At 40.7% G+C, this 27,970-nt stretch overlaps 1 protein-coding gene across 1 annotated transcript in view; it reads right to left on the reverse strand.

Annotated features, from left to right (window-relative positions):
• Positions 1-361: 361 nt before the first annotated feature.
• Positions 362-27,970, reverse strand: part of ogfod3 (2-oxoglutarate and iron dependent oxygenase domain containing 3) — a 35,446-nt gene continuing 7,837 nt past the window's right edge. The window contains exons 7-9 of the mRNA XM_020460636.2: positions 22,256-22,409; positions 17,627-17,750; positions 362-1,565 (exon numbers count right to left, since the gene is read on the reverse strand). Coding sequence (XP_020316225.1) covers positions 1,417-1,565; positions 17,627-17,750; positions 22,256-22,409 — 427 coding nt within the window. The 3' untranslated portion in view covers positions 362-1,416. The remainder of the gene's footprint in view (positions 1,566-17,626; positions 17,751-22,255; positions 22,410-27,970) is intronic.

A 27,970-nucleotide genomic window follows, 5' to 3' on the forward strand; every position in this document is an offset into this window, starting at 1 on the left:
CATTCATTTTCTACCAATAATATTTTATTTAAAATTGTTTGGGAGTAAGTGGGTAGAGAGGTTAAGAATAAAAATGCATTTGTCACAGTATGGATGCCATGAGCATCCTCCCGATTCGTTTAGGGAAGCAGGCTTCATAAGCAGACGCATGGACCATGTCCTTAGCTAGAAATTGCAAACACCATGCCTTATCCTGAGTATCAGGGCGTAAAATGGCTGAAGGCTCGTACAATGACTTCCTGAGGGGCTTAGTGTGTTTCAGACAGCCAGAGGTGGTGAGGTGATGCCACAACTTTCTAAGTCATAAGCCCAATTCTGCACTTGCCCCCCCCCCCCATTCAATGATTTTGTTGTCCAAAACTAGGTTACTTCGGGTTCTTTTATTTCTTCCAAATCCCACAGACAATCTTCAAATAATATCCCATTTGATCAAATGATAAAGCTTGACACATAAAAATACTAATTACTTTTCAACTGTGGGGTTTCTTCTCAGAAGAAAACACATTGTCACATTCCCTATGTAAGTGAGAGTGAAGAAAACACATTGTCACATTCCCTATGTAAGTGAGAGTGAATGGCATGGAAGTGCCCTTTGGTGCTTCGACAGGTTGATACTTTCACATGAGGGAATAGGAAAGTTGTCAAGAGGTGTACAAATACCACCACTCCACCTCTCCAAAGCCCATTTCTCTGAGACCCGTTTGTGTTTTGAGCCATTCAGTTTCTAGTGGGGCAGAAACCATTGGCGCACAAATATTGAAAGAGAAACAAACAGAGGAATAAACAAGGCAAAGTTGAAATTAGATAGAAATAGAGGGCACAGGCATTTGACCTAAGCTTAAGTACCGGTCTCTTTCGCTAACATTCCACACCTTGACACTCTTTGTCATTGCCAAGGAGGAGTGGCGAGGAGTGGAATGGTAGCTGAAGAGACTGGTACCCGGACTACATTTGACAGTATAGAGACAACCATGGAATGGAAATGTGACAAAGAAAAGAAAAAAGGCTAAACATTGTATCAAAACAATTTACTTTTAAATCACTTAATTTATATTGTGAAGAACACACTGTGTAGTAAGTGGAATCCTATTGTCAGAAAGCAGTACACGCTGTTTACTTTGGCACTGATAAAACTGATCTTAGACCAGTGTGTATTATCCTTTGTCCTTCTCCTTGCCTCTACCATCAGTGATGTGATCAGCACCACATAGAAAAGTAAAAAGCATTCATTTCTGTTTAAGTATAAGATGCTGATATAGAAAATATTATTTCAGGTGTTGCTGAATTATCAGGGAAAAATCACGTATCTGCCCCCCCTTTTCTCTCCTCACCACCCTTTTCTCTCCTCACCACCCTTTTCTCTCCTTCCCTTTCCTCCCCCATCTCTGGGTTGCAGGAGTCCTCCGGGCGACACTGTCACACAGAGGTAATGGGCATGGCGGGGTCTGAAATGGCATGGGCGGGGTCACAGGTGAAGGAGACTGTGATGGCGTAGCGCGTTCCCCACGAGACCTGCTCTACGCGGTGAAGGTTTTCCGACCCTGAGGAAAAGAACGACACTCGCCCTGGAAGAGAAGAGAAAGAGGGGTCAGAAGATGGGTTGACGTCTCTCTGACCCTGGAGGGGAAGAGAGGTTAGGAATGAGGGGATCGATATGGGGTGGTGATCATCAGACCTTGGAGGGACCTTGGAGGGAGAGAAGAGAAGATTGGGGGTTAAAAAGAGGGAGAGCACAGAGAATGTACAAGTGTTCAAATCTCGGTGTTGAGGTAAAAAGTGTTGAGTATTATATCAGAGTGTTGATTCTAGTGGGGTTAACACCAGTGGGATTGAAATGGAAGCTATCTGCAGTGTTATTTGAATCACAGTGGAATCAACACGGTATGGTGTTGTTACTCAACTGTGTGGAGTTAATTTCCGTTAACTCCGAGTGCTTAGTTTGTTGCTGGTGGATTTTCAGAATAGATTGTTTTAACATCTATGTGTCTGCATGAACATTGATTGATGAATTGATCTTATGCTATACAAAGATAAATTACTGAAATTGTTCTAAACTTATCCAAAATGGAAGTGGTTGGACTCCTTGCACCTATTACTGAGATAGTTTAGGTAGTCTTATTTATCAAGTTCTTTACCATAGCAGTCATTTTGAACGCAGGTTGTAGGTGATACAATTGTTGAATATCCTCCCTTTGGCTGGATTCCAATAGGAATCACAAATCACTTTGGGGCAGCAGGTAGCCTAGTGGTTGGAGTGTTGGGCCAGTAACCAGAAAGGTTGCTAGATCGAATCCCTGAGCCAACAAGGTTAAATATATATATATAAAAAATAAAAAAATAAAAATCGGTCGTTCTGCCCCTGAACAGGCAGTTAACCCACTGTTCCTAGGCCGTCATTGTAAATAAGAATTTGTTCTTAACTGACTTGCCTAGTAAAATTTACACATTTTTGAAAGCCAGCATATTGTGACTTGCAGGTCTGATGTGGCCCATGAGCCTGGACTTTAAGTCCATATCATTAAGGAATACTAGGCCATAACTATTCATTCAAACACGTTCACTTAGGCAGTCACTTGGTGAAGGTGTCAGCACTAGAAGTTAATTAATGCACAACCATGTCACTGTCACTAACAAACACAGTCATGGCTGGATAACTAACATCCAGTCAAAAGGCACTCTGGGAAATATGCAAATATGGCTTTACACCCTATAGTGTTAAAACACCCAAACAAATTACTGTGACACTACATGGTTATTCACTGAGAAAGTGTAACAAAGTCTAATAAAAAGTGTTACTTTAAGTCAGAATTAGAAACAACCACGGTTTTAGGGACCAAACACCCTGGGGGTGTTAAACTAACACCTTTTTCTTTCTCGGTGGGTCACAGACACACTAAGAAAGTGTTACATTTAACACTGTGGTTGTTAAAAATCTGATTTCAAAATTGCTGTGAGGAAAGAAGAATGGAAGAAGTAGTGAGTTATAAGGGAAGGGAGAGAAATCGAGATAAGGGTTGAGAGGACAAGGAGACATGGGCTAGGTAAAAGATGTTATAGGAAAAAAGAGTTAGAGAAAGACGCAGCGGAGCCAGATATATACAAAAGAACCGACAAGGTGAGAGAATGAGAGATAGAGAAGTGAGGGAAAGAGACGAGGTGACACGGCGTAACAGAGAGGAGAGAGAACAATCAAGGGACAGTAACACATTGGCAGTATGGAGACACAAGAGCTGGTGCAGAAGTGAGCTCCAAAGCCAACAGACAGAGATGTTATTGAGATATCGGAACAAAACAAATATTAATAGGCAGTCACACAAACTGGTTTAAACCAATGAAGCATACAAACCCTGGATTTCTGATGCTATGCATTGGCCAATAAGAGGCTTTGAAGCCACCGGGCAGCCATGTTGGCACTCCCCAGAAGGAGCAGTCCTCCATAGGAATGAATGGAGTGCAGTGGGGACAGTAACAATAGAACTTTAAATGATACTTTAAGGATCATCTTTGTATATATATATATATATATATATATATACACACACATATATATACACACACACACACACACACACACACACACACACACAAAGAATATGTTTAGCACACATAATATAATGGTGTCTGTAATCAAATGTTGACATTAATAAATGCATTTCTATAGCTACCAAAATATTTGTTACAACAGTGGGGGTGCCAATATGGAGGTGCGGTGGCTTCAAAGCACCGCCACAGTGTATATATGAATCATTGGTTGTAACCAAGTTCTTTGCCTGACGACTCACCCCGAATGAAATTCCGTTGCTGCTATCGATCGCTACATCCATTCGGTCTGAAACTACCATCCTAGAAGTCGTTTGTGTGACTTCAAAATGAGGGGCGTTGTGCGAAACAAAACTCATCAGCGATTCGATCGATAAGGATGGGTAGCCAGGCAACCAGGTTCTAGTGTCTAAGGCCAACTTTTTTACTTAGACATGACTGTTGAGATTGGCTAGGTCAGCTAAGAAAAAGTCGCTGCAGGATAAAGTAAAAGGATTCAAAAGCTCCTTAAAAAAAGTATATCCACTTCTACACCATTTCTGCTACGCACTGCTGTTCCAATAAGCCTTCAGTATTACGCTCAACTGCAATAGCAACGTGTCTTTCTAGGGCAGACCCCCCCCCCCCCTTTTTTTCTGTGAGTGTTTTTGTCATACCATTTAAATATAAAGCTGGAGTTGTTGTCTGTTTTTTTTATAGAGCATTATCTGGGAGGAAAAGTTGTGTGTGATTTATATAAGTCCCCCTAGCTGTCTGCTAGCAGAGGATGGCAGGGGAAATCAGCGTGAGGCGGTAATAGAATTTACACTTTGAAAAACTAGACAATGGGGGGAGAGAGAGAAACAGTAGGGTGACAGCTAAACAAAAGACAGAGAGAGCGCTAGTGGAAATGACAAGAGCTATAATAGACAAACGGTTGCTTTTCCCTTCACTGAAGAGGAGGGTATTTCAGGTATTAATAAATTAATGGTATTAGTCATTAGGTAACGGTAAAGAACACTTCATTGGAGAATAATTCTTCTCGAGCCTGGGAAATGTCAAATATTTGAAACGTTTATTGGGAAAAGGCACTATTGTTGATAATGTGAATGTCAGCTACTACAGTCAAGTTCAAATTTATTGACACCCTTGATAAAGATGATCAAAAAAGACACAAAAAAGAATATAAATACTGAGCTATATTGTATGCAACAAAAAAAAGCTAATTATATTATTTTATACTAATAGAATTGCCCAGAGAAAGAGATTTAATATTTTCTACTCAAAAAGATAGGGGTCAAAATGATTGCCCGTGTTTTCAATACCTCACAAGTATAAAGACACAGCCTTTTTCTCAAATGTTTTATGAGACTGAAGAACACTTTGGGAGGGATCTTAGACCATTCCTCCTTGGTTTCCTTCGTCTGAGCTTAAGGACATCCCTCTTCAATTTAAACCATGTATTCAATGGGGTTCAAGTTCAGAGACAGATGGCCATTGCAAAATAATGATTTTGTGTTTAACTACCCAATTTTTTGTGGATTTGGGGCCTCAGGACCAGCGTGAGCAAAATAACCACATAAAGATCCACCACCATATTTTACAGTAGATATGGGGTTCTCTTCCACCATCTCTCACCACTGGTGTGCATGGCCAAAGAGCTCTATTTTCATGTCATCTGACCATTGGTTCAAATCCAAGCACCGGTTTGAATCCAAGTGCCAATTAGGGCTGTTAATGGTGACCGTATTACCACCACACCGATGGTTACGAGTCATGACTGCATTCAAATTCTACATGACCGTTCAGTAACTAGGCTTCTCCAAGCTCTGATGCTGTTGATGGTAATTAGTAGCCTACCAAACTTGCTAACTGCCTGGTACTCCGCTCTCTATTCTCCCTCTAATCACTCAGACATTAATGCAAATATAATCGAAAATCAAATCAAACACAGTGCCCATAGCTCATGTTGCGTAACATTTCAATAGGCTATGCAATTGCGTGAGAAAGTTGAGATTGCCTGTATTACAAAGAGGATCCCATCCACTTTCTATAGGCTAGGTTTACAATATTTATTTCTCACCTTTTCTAATAGACCATTCCTTCGCTTCACACATTGCTTCGCTTTACAACAGCAGTATAGCCTACCTGGCTAGAATGAAAATGAACCTTGGCAAAAGCATCCTCCATTCCCTATTTAACGTGAACTCACCCCATTCCGTACAAATGTGCGCAACCGCAACATTCAAACGAGGCTGTAAAGAAAACTAATGGGACTGTAGCGACTGTGTGGACTTTAAAATCTGGGGTGTGAACTACGTTTCTATTCAGGCGCTATTTCTGTCTTACAATCTCTCTCCACCAGGTGTAGCACTTCTCTCATCCTTTAAAAACAAGAAATGGACAGTGATAAGGGGGGGATACCTAGTCATTTTTTGCATCATCACTGCAAGCTATCATGACTCTCAAAACCACTGTTACTTCTGAAGATCACTTTAGCACCGCCCTAAAAACCAGATTCAAATTCAGCACAAACCTTCCAATAGGTATGTAATGACACATTATATAAACTCTTTATAGTGTTTTATTTACATTTTAGAGGCGATAAGGTGATAAGTTGGACAGATCGAGTGGAAAAAAAGCAGTTTCCCCACACATCTCCTCTCCTTCTCACTATCACGCATTAGTTTCACTTCCCCACCCGCCATTTATAAAAAGACCCGACGGAGCTCATTGCCTTGTTGAATTATGCAGAAACGGGCAGCGTGGAGATCTCGGCATGGATTTTGGTGGAAAGTGGAGAAAATGTGCTTTACATTGGTAATGACATTACAGTTGATTTGGAAGTATTACGTTTTGGGGGCGCTAAAATAAGGTCAATTGTACAGACCAAGGTGATGTGCAAAAGTGAGTGAGTTTACGTTAAGTGCATAGATGACATGTATTGTTTCCCCTGCCCCTGTTCTGAGACAGATGCATGATAGTGGTCCATTCTAAATCAAAAACTAATTTCACACATATAATATTTAGTACATGTAAAGACAACATTAAATTAAGAATAGTCTGATCACTTGTGAATGATGCCCGATGTGTGCAGTAAGGCAAGAAACAGCACATGCCTTTTCTTTGCGCCTTTTTTAAATCATAGTCGCACACCTCACGTAGCCTAGCCTATAGGCCTATATATTTTGATACGGCTTGTATCACTACTAAATTGGCCAAATCTACTCCTGTTGACCAGAAGGGGGGGTTTGAGGAGGCCCAAGCGAACAGGGGTGCAAGTCCACCATTTTGAGCACAGTTACTCCGGCCCGCCATCGCTGACATTCAATGCAAGTGTATTGGTGCTTGCAAAGGACTCCTTGTCCTCCAAGTATCCGATGCTACGAAATCTCTACTGAGCCAACAACAGCTCTCCCTGACCCAGCACAATCCCAAACACTGCAGGATCTGATCACCGCCACCAACCAGACCTCAGATGGGGTGGCTTCCATACCCACCTCCCTCACTGCAGAGACACTCCTCCTGTAGTATGCCCAAGCAGTCAGCTTCCCTGAGGAGCTAAAACCTCTGAAAGCCGGTAAGGAAGTGGCTAAGGACAGCAGTCTTCTCTCACTTGCCCCAGAGTACGACCAAATACCCGGAATGATCAGCGTTGGAGGGAGGCTGCGCCAAGCATAAGTCTTGGATCCTGATGCTATCCATCCAATTATCCGAGACTCCAGACACCCTCTCACCAGCCTCCTCATAAAGAGTTACGAGAAGCTTCTCCACCGGGCCAGAGAGAGTATATGGGGAGATGAGGTGGAAGTACTAGATACTTGGAGGATGAGGAGCCCTCGCAAGCACCAATAGCGGCCGGAGCAACTGTGCCCAAAATTGGGGACTTGGCACGTGCTCGCTTGGCCTCTTAGCTGACCATTTCTGGGCCCAATTCATTTGGGATTACTTACCAATCCTACAGCACAGAGGGAAATGGAGGAGGGAAATGGCCAGCCTGGACATTGGCCAAGTAGTAATGATAATGGACCCTCTACTCCCTTGAGCCTCCTGGGTGGTGGGCCATATCACCAAGACCATGCCTGAGACCGATGGTCGTGTTCGTTCAGGGGAGATCCAGGTAAAGAACCTGACGTATATCTGGTTATTTGCCCAGATAATTCCTCTCCCTGAGATAACAGAGGACGTGGAGGGATGAGCTTTATGAGGAGTGTGGAATTCAACAAGATCCCAAGGTGGCTGTGGAAAAGGCCAATGGAGTTGGTGGAATCGCCCTTTAATTCATGGCCGCTTGCGCAGCTGGGCAAGAGTTCTTTAATTAGGTCGGGTGGAAATGTCAGACAGATCTCAACTCATTAAAAGGAGAAAACGGCCACCGCCACGACCTCGCTGCTTTCTCTCCCCCAACTCCTTCTAATCCAGACATTATGTGTGTTGACAAATCAACATAACAGAGTCGGGAGAGCGGACCATCAGATATTGTTTATAGTTATTATCGCGGAGCGCAGATTGCCGAGCACGCTTCAAACCTATTGTGTTATATCAATGGACAATGATCACGGCCGTACAAATCATCACGGCACAATTAAACCATTGATATATGATCAAATGTAACGGAGTCATACAGTATGTACGTAAGACAAATCTGGAAGTATGAAATATGAAATGTAATTATTATTTGCAAAATTGATCATCCTGAGATCAAATTGATTGAGATTATAGATTGAGTAATTGATCGATTTATTTGCATTATGATTATGATGAACGGTTATGATCCTAAATGACTCAATCATGCTTCATATTGAACTGAATTGCTGAACTAATTCATTATGTAAATAATGAGAATGATTGTTATTATGATTTGACTTTGGGATTATGAATTTGATACATGTTGTTCTGTTTCCTTTGTTATGCAGCAAACAAAAAACTAACCATTAAATATACCACTTTGTGGTTAACGTAATTTCTGCTTCAGTCTCCTCAATTCCTCTCAGTCATCTGACCCGTGACCACCTGTTCACCTTCACTATTGTCAGCCACCCTACCTGTCGGCTACACACACAGATTCCAATAATCTTTCAAACTTCTTCAATTTAAGCACATTAATCCACTTTACAACCGGTGTATAGCCTAACTGGCATACATACAGTGCTGTGAAAAAGTATTTTCATATTTTTCTGCACATTTGTCACACTAAAATGTTTCAGATCAAACAAATTGAAATATTACACAAAGATAACCCAAGTAAACAAATAAATGCAGTTTTTAAGTGATGATTTTATTTATTAAAGGGAAAAAAAATCTATCCGAACCTTCATGGCCCTAAAAAATAAGATATTTATATGCATAACATTCACGTGAAGAAATATCCTAATAGTTTATCAACATTTTAAGAAACATTCTGATCGGTTGCATCAGCCTAATTGCTTTTAAAATGTTGGTTGTTTTTATGCGAGTGGTTGTATTCATTTGGGATCTATCGCATCCCACAACTGTCCCAGAGTATGTTTGGAATATTTATTTATTGCACAGAAGGACAAGTTGACCAATAAAAATGTCAACTTTTGTACTATGGGGGATAGTAGATTGACAGAGGCTTTTGCTGTTCGTTAGTCCTATTCATCTTGTTGGCTGACAAAAAGTAGGCTAAATGTGGAGAGTTCTTCTAACAGCTTCAATATGAAACTCGGAATTCGATGAGGGACGCACGCAGCTGCTTCCCGGATGCATTTGTCTTCACTTGTAGCCTACTTCGGAACTGAGATTCCTGTGAGAGGGACCCGATCACCTGACAGGCATTTGCTAATAACAATTGAGATATCTGAGAGAGCCATGTGAGTGAGAGGCGCTTCGGAACACAGCAGCCGGGAGAAGTGAATTCTGATTATTATATTCAGCCCAAGGGCCCAGCGGCCACTTTGGTCACAAAAGGCTCCGAATTCTAAGCAAATCTTGTCTGCTAAATTAACTAGTGTAGCCCACAGCCATATGGCATGGCCATATCAGGGCCTAACATAAGATAATGCTATTCTGTCCTTCTGAAAAATACTATATTTTCTTCATATCATGTTTATTTAGACCCGACTTAAATAATGGGTTTATTGTGATAGTGTAGGCTATAGTAAATGGATTTATTACACTTTTTAAATCGAATTTCGAAAGGTCTGCATCAATGGCTTGTAGGCTGTGCGTGGAAGCCAGGAGATACCAAATGTGTTTATATTAAATAGCAGTTATTTGCTTGACAATCACTGGCTGACAAAAAAAAATAAAAAAAAGACATGAAAATAGTTATTTGGCCACAGTGGTGGGTTTGGCTTAGAAATCAAGGTTCTGAAAATATTCTGTACGAAGGAATGGTCAAAGATCTCTCCCAATGTGTTCTCCAATCTCATAAAATATTTTAGAAAAAGGCTCAGTGGTATTGAAAACAAGGTATTGGTATTGAAAACAGGGGAGCCAATAATTTTGTCCCCTATCTTTCTGAGAGAAAATAATTTTATAAGTACACATTTTTATTAAAATCTTACTCTGAGCAATTGTATTAGTATAAAATACAATATAGCTCAGTATTCGTATTATCGATTGTGTAGTTTTCTTTGCTCATCTTTATCAATGGTGCCAATAATTTTGGACCTGACTATATATCAAGCCAATGGATTAGTGATACAATAAGAGACGGTAGAAAAAGTATCTAATCTGAGAAAGCTTTAAATCAAATCAATTATAACATGGATAGTTCCAGTCTTGCCTCACAATTGGTCAATGAGTATTCCAACCATTCATGTTCTTCATGACACAGTCTCAGTTGAATGAATAGAATTCACATGCCCCTGCTCCTCCTCTAGCTTAGCGGCTTACAGATTTATGGAGCAGTGCCAACATTCAGGAGGATATACAGCAAGTTATCTTTGCATGCATAATCACGTCAGTGAAGCTCAAGCGTGGCCATGCACATTTCTCCATGAGACCAGATACAAAGCTAAGACGCTGCTAGTGAGCAAATCCAAATCAGACTCCTATCCGCCAGACTCCAAACCAACCCACTGATATTGCTGTGCCCATGGCCCCACAGGCTATTGTATTTTATGAGGCTATTTAAACCTCGGCTGAGTTTCAGTTGGTAGAGGGGAAGGGAGGGAGAGAGTTAGGGTTAGTAGCTTTTGCTAGTCTGCCCTGGCTACAAAGGCAGGCCAATTGTGATCTTTTGCCAAATATTTGTCAAAGATCTGATCTGATTTGTCAAATGACCAATAACTGGGCAAAATATCAGAATTGGGCTGCCTGTGAAAATGGAGACAGAGAACACTTATCTCTAAGTTAAAGTACATCTCAATCATGTTTGCAGCTCAATAGTGGCTGTAGTGGCATTCCCTCCTTAGTTTCCTCTCCTTTATCTACACTCATATGAAAAAACAGGATAGGAGAAAGCAGTGTGGTAGAAAAATAATGGATGAAGCTTAATCAATTCTTTGAAACAGCCGTGCAGGGCTAGAACAAAAGCCTGCACACACAGTAGCTCTCCAGGATGTGAGTTGGAGACCATTGATGTAGAGAGAGATGAGGCAAGAAGGGGAGGAGGAAAGGAGGCTACCTCAGACTATTAATAGATGCAGGTGTATGACTCATCCAGCCCTGTAGACAGTAGAAGCTGCTTAGCCTACAAACTTTACACCACCCACTCTCTCATCAGCAGAAAAGCATCCCTATCCTCCAGACCATTAATCTACTCCTCCCACACCAACATAATTAATGATCCACACTGTCACTTTCTTTCTCCCCAAACTGCCAGGTGTGTTATGCATGAATTAGTAATCTGATTTTAAACTGTATATCTCGGAGTTTCATAAATATATTAAAGTGCCTGGGTTGATTTCTGTGCAAAGCCCTAGTGTTAAAGTAACAAACTCCTGCGTTGTGGATGTAAAGAACCCTTTGTGTCTGTAAATATTCCGTTTGTACATATTGATATATCCTTGTATGATCTGCTAATAGGAGAACAATGGAGATCGTCTACAGCAGGGGTAGGCTGAATCACATCCGATAGGGTGGCACATAATAATTTGTTCTTAACTGACTTGCCTAGTTAAATAAAAGGTCAACATTTTTTTTTGAGATATTCACCTGGTCACCTGGGGGTCCGCAGCCCGCTTAGGGGTCCACATAGGTACTGCAGGGAGGTCCAAAAATATTTAACACAAAATTATTTAAAAGAAAAATAGTTATGTTTTTAGGAATATCGCTAGAAACAACTAAATATTTTTTGATTTCATAAACTACCTACTGTAGAAAATATGAGAATATCTTGCGGCAAGTGCTGCTTTGTAACCTTTCTTGACTTTGACATAGATTTTTGTCAACACACGGCTAACCTTTGTTAAACCAGCTTAACAACTGCTCTGAGCAAAAATGTGTTTGGAGTTACCTTCTAGCTAACAGGCTGGTAAAAATTACACTTCCTCTTCCAACTATAATGTAGGAAGGTCAAAATAATGAAAAACTATCTACCAAATCTATTAATTAATAAAAGTACAAAAAAGATTACTTCTCCTTGCCATTATCATTCACACGAGGTTGGCTAATATATGATGGTGGTCCCTGGGTCACGGTTTGCCTGGGAGGGGGTCCCTGGGCAAGAAACAGTTGAAGACCCCCAGTTGAAGAGCCACAGAGGGACGACTGGGATTCGTGGTCTTAAAAGCACCAATCAGACGAGCCACCTGTATAGAATCCCCCTGGTCCTACAGGCCCATTAATTCCTGTGACTTGACAGACATGCCCTTTTCGCCACTTCCTCCGATCCCTAGATCTGCATCTCTCCTCCTATGCCTCTGCCTCAATCTCTCCTTTCCTTCCTGATCGGTTTCTCCCCTTTCAATCTCTCTCTCCCTCCCTCCCTCTTCAAAATATTTGTCTCTCTCCCTCTCCCCACTGCTATCTCAAACAGCCCTAATTATCTCAGTGTGGGGTTCACTGCATCATTAGACCACAGAAGCGGGGTGATCTTCATTCAATGATACAGTGCACACGTCTCTCCCACGTCTCCCACTTGGCTGCAACCTGGAAATAACTTCTCCTGAATAATATCATGAATTATGCCGGAGTTTCTTTCACTCAATCTTCATAAGCAACTGATACTGATACTCCAAACCCCAGCGGATCAGTTTTAAGCTCTGCTCCGTCTTCTCTCTCATATAATAATGTAATGTGGCTCAGCGGAGGACTCCGAGGGCTCTGAAAATGGACACATGTTATTCCCCTTTTTAAGCCATTCAGGCTCACCCTCTCCTTCTTTCTTTTTTCATCACCTGCCTCCCTGTCATATATACAGTACCAGTCAAATGTTAGGACACACCTACTCATTCAAGGGTCATTCTTTATTTTTACTATTTTCTACATAGAAGAAATAACACATATGGAATCATGTAGTAACCAAAAAAAGTGCTAAACAAATCAAAATATATTTTATATTTAAAATTCTTCCAAGTAGCTACCCTTTGCCTCGATGACAGCTTTGCACACTCTTGACATTCTCTCAACCGGCTTCATGAGGTAGTCACCTGGAATGCATTTCAATTAACAGGTGTGCCTTGTTAATTTGTGGAATTTCTTTCCTCCTCCCAGTTGCCCACTGCACTGAGGCTAGGAAACACTGTTACCACCGATAAATCTACAATTATTGCGAATTTCAATAAGCATTTTTCTACGGATGGCCTTGCTTTCCACCTGGCTACCCCTACCCCGGTCAACAGCTCTGCACCCCCCACAGCAGCTTGCTCAAGCCTCCCCATTTCTCCTTCACCCAAATCCAGATAGCTGATGTTCTGAAATAGCTGCAAAATCTGGACCCCTACAAATCAGCTGGGCTAGACAATCTGGACACTCTCTTTCGAAAATATTCCACCGAAATGGTTGCAACCCCGATTACTAGCCTGTTCAACCTCTCCTTCGTATTCTCGGAGATCCCCAACGATTGGAAAGCTGCCGCGGTCATCCCCCAAGGGGGAGACACTCTAGACCCAAACTGTTACAGTATTATATCCATCCTACCCTGCCTTTCTAAGGTCTTAGAAAGCCAATTTAACAAACATTTCGAATCCCACCGTACCTTCTCCGCCATGCAATCTGGTTTCCGAGCTTGTCATGGGTGCTCCTCAGCCATGCTCAATGCCCTAAGCGATATCATAATCGCAATCGACCTGGCCAAGGCTTTCGACTCATTCAATCACTGCATTCTTATCGGCAGACTCAACATCCTTGGTTTCTCAAATGACTGCCTCGCCTGGTTCACCAACTACTTCTCAGATAGAGTTCAGTGTGTCAAATCGAAGGGCCTGTTGTCCGGACCTCTGGCAGTCTCTATGGGGGTGCCACAGTGTTCAATTCTCGGGCCGACTCTTTTCTCTGTATACATCAATGATGTCGCTCTTGCGGCTGGTGATTCTCTGATCCACCTCTATGCAGACGACACCATTCTGTATACTTCTGGCCCTTCTTTTAACATTGTGTTAACTAACCTCCAGATGAGCTTCAATGCCATACAATTCTTCCTTGGCCTCCAACGGCTCTTAAATGCAAGTAAAACTAAATGCATGCTCTTCAACCGATCGCTGCCCGCACTTGCCCGCCCACCCGCCTAGCAACACTACTCTGGACAGTTCTGACTTAGAATATGTGGACAACTACAAATGCCTAGGTGTCTGGTTAGACTGTAAACTCTCCTGTAGGTGATCAGGCTGCTGTGTCATCGGCAAACTTAATGATGGTGTCGTGCCTGGCCGTGCAGTCCTGAGTGAACAGGGAGTACAGGAGGGGGCTGAGCACGCACCCCTGAGGGGCCCATGTGTTGAGGATCAGTGTCGCGGATGTGTTGTTACCTATTCTTTCCACCTGGGGGGTGGCGCGTCAGGAAGTCCAGGATCCAGTCTCTCCTTCCAGACTCACATTAAGCATCTCCAATCCAAATGTTTTATCTAGAATCGGCTTCCTATTTCACAACAAAGCATCCTTCACTCATGCTGCCAAACATACCCTCGTAAAACTGACTATCCTACCGATCCTTGACTTCGGCGATGTCATTTACAAAATAGCATCCAAAACTCTACTCAGCAAATTGGATGCAGTCTATCACAGTGCCATCCGTTTCGTCACCAAAGCCCCATATACTACCCACCACTGCGACCTGTATGCTCTCGTTGTCTGGCCCTCGCTTCATATTCGTCACCAAACCCACTGGCTCCAGGTCATCTAAGTCCTTGCTAGGTAAAGCCCTGCCTTAGCTCACTGGTCACCATAGCAGCACCCACCCGTAGCATGCGCTCCAGAAGGTACAGTAAATTTCACTGGTCATCCCCAAAGCCAATTTCCCCTTTGGCCGCCTTTCCTTCCACTTCTCTGCTGCCAATGACTGGAATGAATTGAAGAGAGAAAAAAAAAAAAAAAAAAAAAAAAAAAAAAATCGCTGAAGCTGGAGACTCATATCTCCCCCTTAAGCATCAGCTATCAGAGCCACTTACAAATCATTGTACCTGTACATAGCCCATCTGTAAATAGCCCATCCAACTACCGCATCCCCATATTGTTATTTATATATATTTTTTTTATATACACAAACACATAATTTATTTGTATTTATTTTGCTCCTTTGCCCCCCAGTATCTCTACTTGCACATCATCTTCTGCACATCTATCACTTATTTTGCCACTACGGCCCAATTGCCTTACCTCCCTAATCTTACCACATTTGCACACACTGTATATAGTCTTTTCTATTGTGTTATTGACTGTATGTTTGTTTATTTCTTGTGATTGTTTATTCAATGTGTAACTGTGTTGTTGTTTGTGTCACACTGCTTTGCTTCATCTTGGCCTGGTGGCAGTTGTAAATGACAACTTGTTCTCAACTGGCTTAATAAAGGTGAAATAAAATAAAAATGTATTAATTAATGCATTTGAGACAATCAGTTGTGTGACAAGGTAGGGGTGGTATACAGAAGATGGTCTTTTACCAAATAGGGCTGTGTCCATATTATGGCAAGAACAGCTCAAATAGGCAAAGAGAAATGACAGTCCATCATCACTTTGAGACATGAAGTTCAGTCAATCCGGAACGTTTCAAGTGCAGTCGCAAAAACCATCAAGCACTATGATGAAACTGGCTCGCAGGAGGACCGTCACAGGAAAGGAAGACCCAGACTTACCTCTGCTGCAGATGATAAGTTCATTAGAGTTCCAGGCCTCAGAAATTGCAGCCTAAATAAAAGTAATATACACATCAACATCAACTGCTCAGAGGTGACTGTGTGAAATCAGACCTTCATGGTTGAATTGCTTCCAATGAACCACTACTAAAGGACACCAACAATATAGACTTTCTTGGGTCAAGACACATGAGCAAAGGACATTAGACCGTTGGAAATCTGTCCTTTGGTCTGATAAGTCCATGTTTTCGAGAGACGCAGAGTAGGTGAAAGGATAATCTACGCATGTGTGGTTCCCACCGTGAAGCATGGAGGAGGAGGTGTGATGGTGCTTTGCTGGTGACACAGTCAGTGATGTATTTAGAATTCAAGGTACACTTAACCAGCATGGCTACCACAGCATTCTGCACCGATACACCATCCCATCTGGTTTGCACTTAGTGGGACTATCATTTTTCAACAGGACAATGACCCAACACACCTCCAGGCTGTGTAAGGGCTATTTGACCAAAAGGAGAGTGATGGAGTGCTACATCAGATGACCTGGCCTCCACAAATCACCCGACATCAACTCAATTGAGATGGTTTGGGAAGAGTTGGACTGCAGAGTGAAGGAAAAGCAGCCAACAAGTGTTCAGCATGTGGGAACTCCTTCAAGAGTGTTGGAGAAGCTGGTTGAGAGAATGCCAACAGTGTGCAAAGCGGTCATCAAGGCTACATTGAAGAATCTAAAATATATTTAAAATTTGTTTAACACTTTTTTGGTTACTACGTGATTCCATATGTGTTATTTCATAGTTTTGATGTCTTCACTATTATTCTATAATGTAGAAATGGTACAAATAAAGAAAAAACATTGAATGAGTAGGCATGTCCAAACATTTGACAGGTACTGTATATTCCCTATTTTAAAAATAAAGGGCTTCGGTCGTGTGCTGAGAAGATTCACAGCAGTCCCTCTTCAAAAGCCTTCACGGTCTTTCCTTCCTTTCTTCCCCTTTCTCTCAGCAGTCACATACAGTCATACGTGTCATTTGCATATCTTCGGTCATGTGTATTCTGAAGGTCTGTCAGATGAAACACTGAACTCAATTCCATGAGACCACAGAACTCAATTCCATGAGACCACAGAACTCAATTCCATGAGACCACAGAACTCAATTCCATGAGACCACAGAACTCAATTCCATGAGACCACAGAACTCAATTCCATGAGACCACAGAACTCAATTCCATGAGACGAGAAAGAAAAATACATAGTAGAGGAAAGAGAGAAGGCCACAAAATAGATCTGAAACTACAAGAGGCGGATAAAATCCATAGCCAGAGAGCCAGAACAGAGAAAAAGTGAGAAAGGGTGAGCCCAGAGTCTCATGTGGAGAGGACTGAATATGGACGTCATACACTTCCACTCAACCAGTGGTGTCAAACACAAGGCACAGAGAGATAATATGTAATCCCATCACGTTTCTCTTGAAACTAAACAGTTTACACATAATCACCATACTTTACAATCATCTATAAATAAATGCAGACTATTAATTACCAAGAGGATAAGAGTGAGAGTTAACATGATCAACAGTGTTACCTAATACAGCGACTGACAACAGCATTAGCCGAGGCCCCCCAAGGACGATCGCGGCTAATCCTGCAGCATTTACGGCCTTACTTCCACACAGTCACCCATTTACAGGGGATTAGAGCTCATTTAGACTACACATAAACACTACTTTAACCAGAAAGAGAGTGGACACTTAAAAAGAACTGCTAAACGCTGATTACAATGTACAGCCAAAGGCAATAGTAATAATGTTATAAATAATAATAAAGGGATAGTTAAAATGAAAATCATTTACAAAGAGTTTTCCACTACATTTTGAACTGTTTTACATTGTATGGAGACGTACCTGCTCGCGGTTCCACAGTGCGGTTGCCATTGGAGTCCATGAAGATGAACCTGCCTCCGGTGAAGTCTGTTCCGTAGTCAGAAAGGTAGAGCAGAGAGGTGTAGTCAAAGGATCCGTAGGTTACCTGTTATGTTGGTAAACACACAACAGGTTTTTAAATCTCTGCAGACAAAGTATACACTCACTTGTTGGCAGTAATACCGAGTGGGATTATGTTTTTGTTCATACCTATATGCCTTAAATTTTCTCAGCACCACATGACAATTTGGGAAGTTTTGTCTTATTCAAGTATTTTCATCAAACAACATGTCCCGAAAAGGAATAATGCCAGCAAGGGAGATTTAAGGAGCTAAAAATCAATACAATCTAATTGGGTGATGTTTGATTAGACTATATGAAAGATTAACTGTTGCGAGTTGTCATGTCAAGTCTACAATAGTGCTTGTTTAGCCAAGGGGTTTGATGAAGAAAAAAAAAAAATCAATATATATATATATATATCCTTTATGTATTAACTAGGTAAGTCAGTTAAGAACAAATTCTTATTTACAATGACGGCCTACCAGGGAACAGTGGGTTAACTGGCTTGTTCAGGGGCAGAATGACTGATTTTTACCTTGCCAGCTCGGGGATTCGATGCAGCAACCTTTTGGTTACTGTCCCAACGCTCTAACCACTAGGCTAACTGCCGCCCCGAAACACAAATAAAACATCTAAAAACCATCTAAATCAGAACAAATTACATCAGGGACATAACTACAATTTTCTTCAATTTGGGAACATACTCCCACAATAGTGTTTCAGTCCTCACTGGGTGAGCATGGCCATGGCAAGGTTATTTAGCACTGTTTTACATAGCAGTTTTTCCCCTTATATGCATTTAACAGTGGCACACTAGCGCTGCAAAACAGTATATAAAAAATATCTAACTTTATTTGGATAGTTCATCTGTAGATGGTCATACTATCAACAAACCAGCTGTTGATAAGCAACTGCTAAGGTTACGGTTAGGTTTAGAATATGGGTTAGGCTAAGGGTTAGGGTTAAGTTAAGGGTTAGGATAAGGGTTAGGGTTAAGTTAAGGGTTAGGATAAGGGATAGGGCTAGCAGAAATGTTACTGGTAGTCTGTAGAGCATCTACAGATGGGCTACCCAAATAAAGTTACCAAAGAATCCTAGGGGAAACTGCATTAGTTTCCCACGTCTTCATGCCAGACATTATGCCGATTCGTCCTGGGCGGTACAGAGAACAGACACGTTGCAGCAGAGGCCAATTGTGTATGAAACCATCTCGGCAGTATGATTGATGGGGTGGAAACCAACCCCAGACACTTAAAACAATTTACATTTAAATGAGGGCCTGGTTGGGCCAATTAATCCTGGTGGAGGGGGAAGGGGCAGGGTGGAGAGGACAAATGGGGGAGAGAGCTGGTGTTTTTGGATTACATTTTCCCAGCTGTCGAGGAACCGAGAGACAGAGGATAAGGTGACATTAATTTATATTGTGGAAGACTCAGAGGAGATATGATGAGCTTTTGGGGCACTGTAAAATAAATCATGATCAGAGATACCCAGAATATCTAATACGTGCACAGGCACAGGCAGAAGGCGCACACACACACACACACACACACACACACACACACACACACACACACACACACACACACACACACACACACACACACACACACACGATGGAGCATCAGCAAATGAACAATGCTCAAAGATACGAGAACACACACACCTTAGCGAACAGATAAGATTCTGACATATCCTTTGGGACCTTTGTCTGCAGTGTTCAATGTGTACAAACATCTCTTACAGTCTTAACGTCTCTTACAGTCTTAACGTCTCTTACAGTCTTAACGTCTCTTACAGTCTTAACGTCTCTTACAGTCTTAACGTCTCTTACAGTTCCAAAAAGTCTGCTTTGCCGAGGTCCACAGTCGAGACATCACAGGAAGATGGAATGGGAGGAATCATAGTCTGGTATGAAATAATCACTACATTCTATTGCCCTGCTGGCTAAACAATAATGAGATATATTCATGTGTGATCAAAGCTGCATTCAATCTCACAGAAAATACGCAACTTTCAATTAACCATGAACTTACCCTCAAGACTATTTCAAAATCACTTTTTGGAGAGAAAAAAAGTTTTACTTGCCCCAATGTACATCCAATAGGTTTTCCTGTTCCATACTGTACTTTTTATGGAGTCATTGATGTATAACTACTGTACAAAAGTTTCATACTTGAATATGAAATCTTTTTCATAAATATTAAAGGGGATATTTAAACACAGATGGGAGGAAGTGTATGCTTTACACGATTCTGACTACAGTCAGAGGGTCTGCTGCACTGTGAAACAGGAGAAGGGGATATTCATTGCATTTGGTAAGCTAGGAGGCTTCAAAACATCTTGACTACACAACTAAAGTGAGGTGAGTAAGACCTTTAAAAAAACAGGTAAACATTCACAAGGCCGCAGGGCCAGACGGATTACCAGGACGTGTACTCCGAGCATGCGCTGACCAACTGGCAAGTGTCTTCACTGACATTTTCAACCTCTCCCTGTCTGAGTCTAACCAACATGTTTCATGCAGACCACCATAGTTCCTGTGCCCAAGAACACTAAGGTAACCTGTCTAAATGACTACCATGAAATGCTTTGAAAGGATGGTCATGGCTCACATCAACACCATTATCCCAGAAACCCTAGACCCACTCCAACTTGCATACCGCCCTAACAGATCCACAAATGATGCACTCTATTGCACTCCACACTGCCCTTTCCCACCCGGACAAAAGGAACACCTATGTGAGAATGCTATTCTTTGACTACAGCTCAGCATTCAACACCATAGTACCCTCAAAGCTCATCACTAAGCTAAGGACCCTGGGACTAAACACCTCCCTCTTCAACTGGATCCTGGACTTCCTGACGGGCCGCCCCCAGGTGGAAAGGGTAGGTAACAACACATCTGCCACGCTGATCCTCAACACAGGGGCCCCTCAGGGGTGCGTGCTCAGCCCCCTCCTGTACTCCCTGTTCACTCATGACTGCACGGCCAGGCACGACATCATCATTAAGTTTGCCGATGACAACAGTGGTAGGCCTGATCACCGACAATGACAAGACAGCCGATAGGGAGGAGGTCAGAAACCTGGCCGTGTGATGCAAGGACAAGGGTAGTGAGAGGGTAGTACGTATGGCCCAGTAAATCACTGGGGCTAAGCTTCCTTCCATCCAGGACCTCTATACCAGGCGGTGTAAGAGGAAGGCCCTAAAAATTGTCAAAGACTCCAGCCACCCTAGTCAGACTTTTCTCTCTGCTACCCCATGGCAAGCGGTACCGGAGTCAGTCTAGGTCCAAGAGGCTTCTAAACAGCTTCTAACCCCAAGCCATAAGACTCCTGAAGATCTAATCAAATGGCTACCCAGACTATTTTCATTGCCACCCCCCTCCTAACCGGTGCCCCAGCACATTGATTCTGTCCCTGTACCCCCTGTATATGGTCTCGCTATTGTTATTTTACTGTTACTCTTTAATTACTTGTTACTTATTTCTTATTTTTTAAATGCATTATTGGTAAAGGGCTTGTAAGTAAGCATTTCACTGTAAGGTGTACCTGTTGTATTTGGTGCATGTGACATAACATTTGATTTAATTTAAAGGTAATCTCGGTGCCCCTGTAAAATGTATCACACAGGATAATGCAGAAAGAGGAAAAGTTTAAACGTTTGTGTGTGTATACTCTGTGTATATGTGTATATTTAAGGGATAATCAACGAGAGGCTATGCGTTCTATAGAAAAAAACGAGGTGGAAGGTATGTTCCGCGACGCGCTAGTGCAGTGGAACTGACCTTCCACCTAGTTGCATTATTTTCCAGAGAACGAATTGAGCCCCGAGTTGATTATCCCTTTTATGCTATGGCTATAATTTAACAGATTTGCCAGTAGAAATGTGTTCATTTGCTGGTAGAAATGTGTTCAACATCCACTGAAGTAGCTAGGAAGTTTACTAGATAGATACAGTAGTTGCCGTGGTAACCACACAAACAGACTTGCTAGTTTAGCTAACCAAACCATCAGTCCTAGCTTGCTATTATGAAAATCGAATTCAACAATACCAATACTGTTTTCAATTTGACTGTTGCTTTCAAAAGCAGCTGAAAACACAACATGTAAAAATGAACTATAGCCATTGAATTCAACCGTGCAAATATACCATGCGTTATAGGGAAATAATGCACGTTCTAGAATGCCCTTCAAGCCAATCAGAAAGCAGTATTCAACACCATAGCATAAAACATATGACACCTTTCTTGATGTAATATTAGAAACTGGGTGGTTTGAGCCCTGAATGCTGACTGGCCGAAAGCCGTGGTATATCAGACAGTATACCACGGGCATGACAAAACATGTATTTTATTTTTACTGCTCTAATTACATTGGTAACCAGTTTATAATAGCAAAAAGGCAGCTTGGGGGTGGGGTTGTGGTATATTGCTAATATACCACGGGTAAGGACTGTTTCCAGGCACTCCACGTTGTGTCGTGCGTCAGGGGCCTTATTGCTTAATTATATTATGACACCTTATCTTTTATAAAATAATCTTACCTTGTCTATGTGAGGGTGCCAGTACTCATCATGCTGTGTCTTGGCCAGTGTGCTGTTGATGCGTGAGAAGAAGGTGGGCTTGGTGAGGTACAGAAGAGATGGGTCCAGGTCAAATGTCTCCGCGATCACTGCCTGAATACGACCACGTACCTCCCTGGAGGGTGGAAGTAATCAATCAACCAATTCATCAATCACTCCATTATTAATGAATGAAAATTGAGTCACAGAGGGCATCTTACAATTGTGCTCAACAGTAACTTGGGCCTGTAAATATAATTCACACAGAGAGAGAGAGACACACACGATTAATACAAAATATCTAATAGCGATTTTTTTGGGGGGACAGATATTGCAATTGCGATTACGAAGTGAAAACTTGGTAATTCCATCAGACATGGTTAGAACATCTGTCAGGGTAGAGAACGTCACTTCTAAAATGAGATTGTAGAATTAATACATACTGTGCTAACTGAATAAAAAACCAAGTGAAAATATTTTTCAACATATATATATATATATATATATAACAGTGATAGGATTATTACACCTACATATTAACAGTGATAGGATTATTACACCTACATATTAACAGTGATAGGATTATTACACCTACATATTAACAGTGATAGGATTATTACACCTACATATTAACAGTGATAGGATTATTACACCTACATATTAACAGTGATAGGATTATTACACCTACATATTAACAGTGATAGGATTATTACACCTACATATTAACAGTGATAGGATTATTACACCTACATATTAACAGTGATAGGATTATTACACCTACATATTAACAGTGATAGGATTATTACACCTACATATTAACAGTGATAGGATTATTACACCTACATATTAACAGTGATAGGATTATTACACCTACATATTAACAGTGATAGGATTATTACACCTACATATTAACAGTGATAGGATTATTACACCTACATATTAACAGTGATAGGATTATTACACCTACATATTAACAGTGATAGGATTATTACACCTACATATTAACAGTGATAGGATTATTACACCTACATATTAACAGTGATAGGATTATTACACCTACATATTAACAGTGATAGGATTATTACACCTACATATTAACAGTGATCGGATTATTACACCTACATATTAACAGTGATCGGATTATTACACCTACATATTAACAGTGATCGGATTATTACACCTACATATTAACAGTGATCGGATTATTACACCTACATATTAACAGTGATCGGATTATTACACCTACATATTAACAGTGATCGGATTATTACACCTACATATTAACAGTGATAGGATTATTACACCTACATATTAACAGTGATAGGATTATTACACCTACATATTAACAGTGATAGGATTATTACACCTACATATTAACAGTGATAGGATTATTACACCTACATATTAACAGTGATAGGATTATTACACCTACATATTAACAGTGATAGGATTATTACACCTACATATTAACAGTGATAGGATTATTACACCTACATATTAACAGTGATAGGATTATTACACCTACATATTAACAGTGATAGGATTATTACACCTACATATTAACAGTGATAGGATTATTACACCTACATATTAACAGTGATAGGATTATTACACCTACATATTAACAGTGATAGGATTATTACACCTACATATTAACAGTGATAGGATTATTACACCTACATATTAACAGTGATAGGATTATTACACCTACATATTAACAGTGATAGGATTATTACACCTACATATTAACAGTGATAGGATTATTACACCTACATATTAACAGTGATAGGATTATTACACCTACATATTAACAGTGATAGGATTATTACACCTACATATTAACAGTGATAGGATTATTACACCTACATATTAACAGTGATAGGATTATTACACCTACATATTAACAGTGATAGGATTATTACACCTACATATTAACAGTGATAGGATTATTACACCTACATATTAACAGTGATAGGATTATTACACCTACATATTAACAGTGATAGGATTATTACACCTACATATTAACAGTGATAGGATTATTACACCTACATATTAACAGTGATAGGATTATTACACCTACATATTAACAGTGATAGGATTATTACACCTACATATTAACAGTGATAGGATTATTACACCTACATATTAACAGTGATAGGATTATTACACCTACATATTAACAGTGATAGGATTATTACACCTACATATTAACAGTGATAGGATTATTACACCTACATATTAACAGTGATAGGATTATTACACCTACATATTAACAGTGATAGGATTATTACACCTACATATTAACAGTGATAGGATTATTACACCTACATATTAACAGTGATAGGATTATTACACCTACATATTAACAGTGATAGGATATTACACCTACATATTAACAGTGATAGGATTATTACACCTACATATTAACAGTGATAGGATTATTACACCTACATATTAACAGTGATAGGATTATTACACCTACATATTAACAGTGATAGGATTATTACACCTACATATTAACAGTGATAGGATTATTACACCTACATATTAACAGTGATAGGATTATTACACCTACATATTAACAGTGATAGGATTATTACACCTACATATTAACAGTGATAGGATTATTACACCTACATATTAACAGTGATAGGATTATTACACCTACATATTAACAGTGATAGGATTATTACACCTACATATTAACAGTGATAGGATTATTACACCTACATATTAACAGTGATAGGATTATTACACCTACATATTAACAGTGATAGGATTATTACACCTACATATTAACAGTGATAGGATTATTACACCTACATATTAACAGTGATAGGATTATTACACCTACATATTAACAGTGATAGGATTATTACACCTACATATTAACAGTGATAGGATTATTACACCTACATATTAACAGTGATAGGATTATTACACCTACATATTAACAGTGATAGGATTATTACACCTACATATTAACAGTGATAGGATTATTACACCTACATATTAACAGTGATAGGATTATTACACCTACATATTAACAGTGATAGGATTATTACACCTACATATTAACAGTGATAGGATTATTACACCTACATATTAACAGTGATAGGATTATTACACCTACATATTAACAGTGATAGGATTATTACACCTACATATTAACAGTGATAGGATTATTACACCTACATATTAACAGTGATAGGATTATTACACCTACATATTAACAGTGATAGGATTATTACACCTACATATTAACAGTGATAGGATTATTACACCTACATATTAACAGTGATAGGATTATTACACCTACATATTAACAGTGATAGGATTATTACACCTACATATTAACAGTGATCGGATTATTACACCTACATATTAACAGTGATCGGATTATTACACCTACATATTAACAGTGATCGGATTATTACACCTACATATTAACAGTGATCGGATTATTACACCTACATATTAACAGTGATCGGATTATTACACCTACATATTAACAGTGATCGGATTATTACACCTACATATTAACAGTGATAGGATTATTACACCTACATATTAACAGTGATAGGATTATTACACCTACATATTAACAGTGATAGGATTATTACACCTACATATTAACAGTGATAGGATTATTACACCTACATATTAACAGTGATAGGATTATTACACCTACATATTAACAGTGATAGGATTATTACACCTACATATTAACAGTGATAGGATTATTACACCTACATATTAACAGTGATAGGATTATTACACCTACATATTAACAGTGATAGGATTATTACACCTACATATTAACAAGATCTTCAAAATATAGTGTGCTATAAACGCAACACCAATTAATTAACATTATTAGATCATATTTCCTATGTTACCATTATGAGTTGTTAAATAGCCTAAGTTAATTATGTATTCAGGCAGCCATGGACTGCAAATGGAATCGGAAGCTTATGATTGTGCAATTATGTATAGGTAGGTTCAACCCTTATTATAATTGAAATTAAAGTCAAAGTGCCTTAAAAACACGACATCTAGCCTACCGATTGCAAGGTGCAAACTGTTTCCAAAACATTGGAGTCTGGTCCAGTCAATCAACGCGATGGCCTTTACCACGTTTGCACCATTATCGTTATGCACACTTGCTGCTCCTCATCCAGGGTTTGCACTAGTTACCACAGTCACAATTGGATATATCGTAAAAAATGTATGGTCGTCATTTAAAGTAAGGGTTAGGTATAAAGTAAGGAGTTAAGTTTAGGGTTAAGTTTAAAAATCACATTTTAAAGAAGATAAATTATAGAAATATGTGGGGTTTAAGACTTTGTGTCTGTGGTAACTAGTGACGACCCTAGTTTCATCAGACCAGAGAATCCGGTGGCGCCGTTATGATGGTTATGTGCATAATGGTAGTACTGGCGTCTCCTGATAACAGAGGCAGGCTCAGTCTGTGGCCTTGTACGTGGGCCAAAGCTCATCCCTGCTGCCTGCTCCAAAGGGGGCTGGTAGTGGGTCGGAGCCCTTTTTGTCTTCTCTGATGAGCACTGGACACGTGAGCCAGAGATATGCGAGTCTGACATTACGCGCAGGAAAAGGGCCGATACACCTCTCCCCGAGACAGAGAGCAACCTGAGAGATCATATGTTTGTCATGGAAAAAGGTCTCCTTTGTGGAATAGGGTCTCCTCCAACAGGAGCGTGGGGAATCGAGGTAAAACTGCACAGAGTCTGTTCCCCTATCCGCTCCCCCGCGTTGTGTCAAACACGGCGTCGCATCTGGGTCAGCTGGCGGCGCAGGGGTAGCTGGGACAGCAGGAGTGTTGGTTGGAGCCTGGCGCCGGGCTCGGTAATGGACTGTAGACCCTGGTCTCTGAGATGAGGATGACAAGATGGCCGTCAATGCTGTAAGGCTGACGTCGCCAAGGGCAGATGTTTGGCCAGTTGCTTCCTCCCCTCCACCGATTTCCCAATGCGCTCCATCGCCTCCACCACAGCAGCTCCGAAAAGAGCCTTCTTGGAGATGGGTGCGGTGAGCAACTCGTTCCGCTCTAGCTCCTTCATGGCAGTAAGAGAGAGCCACAGGTGCCGCCCAGCACATATTGCAGAGACTTGAGTCAAATGAAGGACAGCGCCAGAAATCCAAGCCACTTAATCCACCTTCCCCGTGAGAGCATCCTTCCCCGTCAATGACTTAGACAGCAACGCTGCAAGGAGTGCCACATTGCTGGTCCTTTGGACTCGGTAGTGTGGGTTTTTATTATAGGGTCAGGAGCCCAGAACAAGATGAACATGGTGTCATTGAGCTTAGGAATCTCCATTGAGCTCACTGACACGGAACACTGAGGGCCCGAACTCCCATCGTACTCATGACGACGTAGGGTGACTTGATATCCTACGACGGTTTCATCAACTTCTTTTCTTCTATGGCTCTACAGCATCAAGTCGCGCTATAAATAACTGGGAGGCTGACTGAAGGGAAGTAGCCTCAATATACACAGAGTATATAAAACATTAAGAACACCTGCTCTTTCATGACAGACTGACCAGATGAATCCAGGGGAATGCTATGGTCCCTTATTGGCGTCACTTGTTAAATTCACTTCAAATCAGTGTAGATGAGAGGTTAAAGAAGGATTTTTAAGCCTCGAGACAATTGAGGCATGGATTGTGTACA

This window comes from Oncorhynchus kisutch, linkage group LG25 (assembly GCF_002021735.2).
Source record: "Oncorhynchus kisutch isolate 150728-3 linkage group LG25, Okis_V2, whole genome shotgun sequence".
NCBI lineage: Eukaryota > Metazoa > Chordata > Actinopteri > Salmoniformes > Salmonidae > Oncorhynchus > Oncorhynchus kisutch.